This window comes from Papaver somniferum, chromosome 3 (assembly GCF_003573695.1).
Source record: "Papaver somniferum cultivar HN1 chromosome 3, ASM357369v1, whole genome shotgun sequence".
NCBI classification, from domain to species: domain Eukaryota; kingdom Viridiplantae; phylum Streptophyta; class Magnoliopsida; order Ranunculales; family Papaveraceae; genus Papaver; species Papaver somniferum.
Genome location: NC_039360.1, coordinates 20,534,049 through 20,541,346, shown reverse-complemented (window position 1 = coordinate 20,541,346; position 7,298 = coordinate 20,534,049). Strand labels below are relative to the sequence as shown.

The 7,298-nt window shown below is 36.8% G+C and overlaps 2 protein-coding genes across 2 annotated transcripts; one reads left to right on the top strand and one right to left on the bottom strand.

Moving 5' to 3' along the window:
- Nucleotides 1-434: 434 nt before the first annotated feature.
- Nucleotides 435-5,249, top strand: LOC113355476 (3-oxoacyl-[acyl-carrier-protein] synthase 3 A, chloroplastic-like). Its single transcript, XM_026598349.1, has 8 exons — nt 435-1,075; nt 2,050-2,198; nt 2,559-2,695; nt 3,042-3,147; nt 3,252-3,370; nt 4,009-4,073; nt 4,156-4,381; nt 4,789-5,249. Exons 1-8 carry the CDS (start codon nt 864-866, stop codon nt 5,008-5,010), a joined length of 1,236 nt encoding a protein of 411 aa, XP_026454134.1. The 5' UTR covers nt 435-863; the 3' UTR covers nt 5,011-5,249.
- A 164-nt stretch (nt 5,250-5,413) lies between these two features.
- On the bottom strand, nt 5,414-7,298 carry LOC113355475 (probable xyloglucan galactosyltransferase GT19). Its single transcript, XM_026598348.1, has one exon. The coding sequence runs from the start codon at nt 6,959-6,961 to the stop codon at nt 5,621-5,623; it is 1,341 nt and encodes a 446-aa protein (XP_026454133.1). The 5' UTR covers nt 6,962-7,298; the 3' UTR covers nt 5,414-5,620.

Below are 7,298 nucleotides of genomic sequence, written 5' to 3'. Positions count from 1 at the left end.
AGCTACATTAACTAAATATGAGGCATACCTGAGTACCCATAGCTTCATATTCAGGTTGTGGCTGATAAAATCCATCGTATGTTTTGTTAGGTTGAGTTTGGGGCAAAAAACTTTCATCATCTAACAAATAACTCATTTCCGGATCATTAGAAGTATTGAAAAATACACTATGAGGTGAAGGGGGTTCTGATTCTGAGGATGAGGTATCATCACATGAATCACTCAAATCATAATTACTAAACTCAAAAAAAAGATTTTTGGGGTTCACCCATCGTCTTCTTCATATTTCCTTCTTCTTCTTCTTATCTCTCAATAATAATGTTATAACAAAACAATCCCACTAATATAACTCACTAATCACTAATCAGTTATTAATCATTACACTAACACTAATCAATCATCACACTAACTAAGTTTATCATCAAGAGTAAAGTAGGTATTTTAAAAAAAATCAGATAAGGGGTGACTGAAAATTACTACCAATATCCACCCCAAAAACTTGAGAGTAGTCCCCCCATTTTTTGAGTAGTGCCCAAAAAGTCGTCCATTTAAAAACCCAATCATCTGTTGGATCGGATGCGGACTGCAGTCAACATCGAGTTCAAGCCCAATAGATACATCAGGTTTTCTTGCTTATTTAGGTCTGTACTCTCTAGTCCCTCCGACTCCAACTGTAACTCCTCCTAACTTTAATTTTCTTGTTTTCTCCTTCAAACTCTGTTCTCTGTGTAAATCCTATGAGCTCTCTTCATCATCGTCATTCCTGCATTCTTCTTCTTTTCTCTATTATCACCTAAAGAAGATCCTTCCCAACTCCTTGATCAGCTTATCTCTTTCTCTATTATGTATATCTAATATCATCAATGGCGAATGCATCTGGTTTGATTTCTCCTTCAACTTTCACTGTCAAGCAAATCAATAATCACCTGACTCCTCCTCCTTCAACCTTTTTTCAATCTGGGTTTTACTTATTTAACAGAATTTCTGTAAAGGGACTACCTCTTCGCTGTTGCAGCTCTATTCATGGTGGTGGTGGTGCACATAAACATGCCCCTTCACAATCTCCAATACCAAAGTATGTTCTTTTGTCTCTATCATTGTTTCATGTTGTTAGATTGCCACTTTTGATTTCACATGAGCATGCAGAAAGCTTCCGAACTGCATTTTGTTGAATTGCCTCTATTTTGTTTGTTTTATGTTGCAACTGAGCTGTAGTGAACTGAATTCGATTTACTGGGAATTCAATGCTTGAATGTAAGGAAATTTCAGAATTACATAGTGTATAACAGATGACCACTGAAGAAAGGTTCTGAGTTTTATACATTTAGAAAAACCATCATATCTAATACTATGAATTTTGGCCATGTGATAAACAAGACTTATGTATGGAGTGCTTGGTTATAGAACCAAATTGGAGGCATTTCACATGTGACATGGATTTATGACACCCCGATTGCAGCAGATGCCTTTGTTTAGGACCACTGATTCCTTGCTGGAATGAATTAAAAAAAGAAGAAAAAAAAAAAGCCTTGTTTGTGAAAGATAGTCATTGTACCCGTGTGTTTCTCATCACAAGGCAATTAATGATCCAGAAACATATAATTCGTCTTTAGAGAAAGAGAACAGCCATTTGGTTCAAGCCCATGACGAGAAGATCTAGAAGAAATTGGGCACTAGGTACCAGGGTCACAAAATAGGACTCATCTTCTTCTATATAGATCAACGATTGGTGGGTAACCACTGCTTACCTCAGTATTACATTCCACATGTGGAATGCATCATGCTTATACAACTGGCGCATTCAGTCTATATTTTCAATGGAAAAAAACTGTGTATTCTTCATTGTTTACCAAACTTTGAGTGTTCTGAATGTGGAAGTACTATATTGAGCTTCATCAGCTATCTTAGATTCTAGCTCCTTTCTAGTTTTCATTTGTTGGAGTATTCGTAACACATAATTCTAGCATTTTTGAGTTAGATTCCTGGTAGAGTTAGCGACCTGAACATCTTACCTCCGTTCTTTCATTTGATTTTTTGTTTTTTCTGCAGATGGGTTACTCAAGGTTGCAAGCTGGTTGGATGCGGCTCCGCTGTACCAAGTCTAAGTATATCAAATGATGACCTATCAAGCATAGTTGAAACTTCTGATAAATGGATATATGAACGCACTGGAATTCATAACCGGCGAGTTCTTTCAGGTACCCTTGTGACCTCTTGTTCCTCGATATCCTTCCTTAGAATTTGCGTTCTCCCCCTCGCAACTGTTTGTTGAACAACACTCAATTCCTTTCACATGTGCTTTTAAACTCTACTGAGCTCTGCCAAGCTTATTTGCTATAGATGTAGGCTTGGATCGGTTGCATCTCTTGCCATCTCTAGGACTATTAATTTATTTATGGGTGTCACTGTTTGTCTCTTTCTATCAAAACAACAACGAATAGCATGTAATATTAGAAAGTTTAAGAGTAAGAAACCCAATTAGCAAGTTTTTTTATTACCTTTTGGTTGGTAATCATATTATATCCACTTATGGCGTTATTCATCTTATGCATTTGTAGGGAAAGATAGTTTGACCGGATTGTCAGAAATGGCAGCAAGGAGAGCTCTAGAGATGGCTCAAGTTGAACCTGATGATGTGGACCTTATCCTGATGTGCACATCTACTCCAGAGGATCTTTTTGGTAGTGCCCCTCAGGTATAAAATGGAGAAATATGTTATTTGATTGTGCACATGCTAAAATTGAACGAAGTTATTTCAAAACAAAACAAAATAAAACAAAACAAAAACTGCAGTTGTACGTTAAGGAAACTATAAGGACTTCAATCAACTGAAACATGACAAGTTTCTTTCTTTATGCATGATATTGCTTCGTCCAATTGCTACCTTGCAGTTTGTTACTGACTATACTGCCGTTGTCTTCACACATACGCATTGACACATCCATAACCATTTTGCCGTAGTTACTTGAGCTGGAAATTTATACTCAGTTTATTTTCTTGAAATGGAACTTACACGTTGCTTCATCTTTTAATACTATCAGATCCAAAGAGCGTTAGGATGCAAAAATCGTCCATTGTCTTATGACATTACAGCTGCATGTAGTGGGTTTGTTCTTGGATTACTGTCGGCTGCTTGTCATATTAGAGGTAAATCACCCAATGAGAATGAATGGCTATAATGATTTTATTTTTATCTGTTGCTGATAATATCTGATTCATACAACAAACATTTTTTGTGGTCCAAATTACAGGAGGTGGATTCAAGAATGTTCTTGTAATTGGTGCTGATTCTCTTTCTCGGTATGTTGATTGGACGGATAGAAAAACCTGTATCATCTTCGGGGATGCTGCTGGTGCTGTTGTAGTACAGGTACATACTAAATCTCCCCTCTGCTGGTGTCATTAATGTATCAAGGCTAGCTTTGTGCTCATATTATTTTCCTTTTCCAGTAATTTCTTAACTGCCTGTTCTGAACATGGTGATTTCAGTCCCTGAGATTTATCTTTGAACATCGTGAGATTGCATATCTTTGACATTTCGACCAGATCAGTCCCCTGTTCATTATTTAGAAAATCCCTGGGAAAATATCATGTGCATTTCTAAACATGTAACACCATCAGTTGTGGGATGAAAAATCTGTAGCACTTGAGCTACTCCCTTTACCATTAAATTGTACACACTGATGATGTAGTTACAAATTTTAGAAGTAGAAGATTTTTCTAAAGGATGATTTACATGAGGATGGCATTCTCATAAATAAAAATTAGCTCTAGTTCAAAGCCTTATGGGACCTATATTTGAAACAATTAACTTCAAATTTGATTTTGGATTGACTGATTTTTTTATTTTACTTTTTTTCGTAATTGTAAGCAATGTTTTCAACAAAAAGAGTGTATTGCATCCTCAAAAATAGCTGATCTTAAACTGATAATCTTTTGCTATGTCTTAATTTTGATTTGAATTTTAGTGAATTAGAATTTTTATAAATTTTCTGATATTATTTGCAGGCTTGTGATGGTAATGGGGATGGTCTGTTTGGTTTCGATTTTCACAGCGATGGGGAAGGGCAAAAGTACGTTAAATTAGTCTCTCTTACTTAATGTCGCTTGCTTAGTAGAAAAAAAGACCTCAAATTCATCTGCTTACTTTTGCAGGCACCTAAATGCAACAATGAGAGAAGACAATGACCAAGAGGATGTGCTAGGCACCAATGGTTCCGCGGCAGATTTCCCTCCCAAACGATCTTCTTATTCGTGCATCCAAATGAACGGCCAAGAGGTCTTCCGCTTCGCCGTAAAGTGTGTGCCACAATCAATTGAATCCGCCCTGGGAAAAGCCGGTATGACAAGTTCTGATGTCGACTGGCTGCTTCTTCACCAGGTATGAATTAGTTTATACTATCTGTTTTCTTCTGAAAGTCTTGCTCTAGAGAACACCCCTGAACTCAAAACAGAAGATGAATAAAGAAAACTGCGTTTCAATGAAACTGAATAAATTCTCACGGTTACTTAAATTCTAAATTTGCGATAATTTACATACAAGAAACTGTATAATATAATTTTCCTCTGTTAGATTCTAAGAGCATTCGTGCAGTAAAGCAGTCAGTTGCACCTTTTTCGCCTCTTCTATTTCCCCTGCATCAGTAATCAATTTCCTGACTTGAATGATTCTACAAGTTTAGCAGAAACAAACCGCAGACAAAGTAGTACTGCGCCACTGCCACTGCACTGCTTATCTATCTTCAAATGACAACCTTTTCTTACTAATACCTCAATTTCTTAATGCAGGCAAACCAAAGGATAATCGATAAAGTTTCAGAAAAATTGCAGATCCCATCAGAACGAGTAATTTCAAATTTGGCGAATTATGGTAATACAAGTGCTGCATCTATTCCCTTGGCGTTGGATGAAGCCGTCCGGAGTGGGAAGGTCCAACCTGGACATACAATCGCGGCCTCCGGCTTTGGAGCTGGCCTAACGTGGGGTTCAACAATTATGAGATGGGGGTGAAAGAATGATATGGGAACAAAGGATAAAGCCATAAGATGATTGAACATCCCATACCGTCAGAGACTCAGAGCTCCCCTTCAGATACATACAAGGATTCAACAGGTTGTGCATGAGATAATTATTGTATGCCAATTTCCTTTACCTTTTGCCGTTAAGGATTTTGTAGAAGCTTCTTACACTCTGCAGTCAAATAATCTATTCATTTGTTTCGCCTTCAATAAAGGAACTCTATTTGTACATTGATTGAGTTTCTCCATATCATATAGCAATGCATCATTACTTCTGATCAGAAACAGGGTTCTGGATTGTTATAGGCGACGAAACAAAGTTCAAGAACTGATTAAGCGATCCAGGTACGAAGATTTACACTAACAACAAAAATATGGAATAAAATTACTGAAGATTAAGCAGACAGAATATAGTTGAACTGATTTTATTACTGAATTGAAAGAATGTAAAATTCTATCTGGTTTTCACAACTTCTTATCTGTATAGATTTGTAGAAGTGGAATAAATTAATAAATTCAAACAAAAATGAGTAACTATCTGATGATACTAGTAAAGATTTCCATGAAGTAACAGGAAAATTTCAGGCTCGGATAATAAAAACTTAACTGTCACTTGTTACAGAGATTCTTGATTTAATCCTCCGTATAGCACCTTCAATAGCAATATCGAAAGCATCCTTCTTTGTTCTCCAACCCATTGAATCTCCATGTCTTCTGTAAATAATCCTTGGTATCAATTCAATAACTTTTTCTCTCATTCTCCGAACCTCAGATTTCGGAATCGAAGTTAAAACATCAACAATCCTCAACCCTCTGGATACCACTTCCTCTTTAGGTATAAACACTGAGAATTCTTCGAATTGCTTCTCTGGCAAATGCCAACCATACTGCGTCTTCGCAGAAGAATCTTCGAAGAAAACAGGTATACATCCTGCAAGAATTCCATCAAATGTCGACCTCCGAGTCGGAGTATCACCAGGTGGTTGTAGACAGAAACTTGACTGTAACATTGGTCTCATATACTTAATCGGATCATGGTCACAACCACCATTAGAACAATCCACAATCTCACATATCTTAGAAATACTCCCACTGATGGTGAAATTATTACCCCCAGCACCAACACCACCACCACTAGTAGTATTCTCACATTCGACACGAATACTGTGCCGAATATTAGGTGATGCAGAAACACCCCCACCACCAGCAAAAAGCATCAAAGTAGTTCTATGTGTTCTCCTGACTCTCTCAATCCAAGATTCCATGAGCAACAAACTGGGCGGATGAAATGAAGTCGGATACGGAATCGCTTGCTCTTGCCACGGCCAAAATCTAGATTCAAGTGTCAATGCAGTGACATTGAAAAACTCCGGCAACTCTAAAAACGAAGTACCCCAAACAGGGTCATTTCTCAATGGCTGTGAGAAATCCCAAGCAGGTCTAGCCATAACCAGAAAATGATCAAACCCATGATTCCTATTCCATATCTCAGGAGAATCATTACTCAAGAAATCAAACAAACCCAGACCATGATGAGCAGAAGAATTGACATCAGAACCATATAAATACGAGATTGCATCAATACCAGAATAATACGGAAGATAAACAGCATCAGCCTGAACAGGATTTGTAGTTAGACATGGGTATTCAAGAATTCTTCTGTGGAAAATAAGTTCAAGCATGTATGGATCAGTTCTGAACCATGAATGTGAACGGTTATGTGTTTTATGACCCAGACCATGGTTTGCTAAATGTGGACAGAAATCATCATATAATGGATAAGTTGAACAATTTACTAAAAGATCTAGATTGAAACTGCTTGGGAGTTTTCTAACATATACCCATTTACCTTTACATTCTTCTGAATTTGGATCTGTTGTTGATTCAACAAATGAAATCATCAACATAAACAGACCAAACAACAAAACCAGATAAGAAGCCATGAATAGAGGAATAGATAGAGAGGATTGAGGAGGAGAAAGATGGTGTTTTTTTATGAATTTGATGATAATTTTTTCTTCTTCATATTTCTTCTTGTAACAAGAAACATTACATCATAAGAATAACAAACTCTGTATTATTTAATTTTCTCTTTGATTTTGATTTCTTCAGTCACTACTAGTTGTTGTTTTCTCATGGAGGGTTTTTCTTTTATTTTGGTTATTGATGATGATGATGATGATGATGATGATGATGTACTATTACTTACTACTGCTACTTTGTTTGAACGCGTTACAAGGGATTGTTTTGTTTTTGTTTTAGTTGAAGCGAAAATGGCGT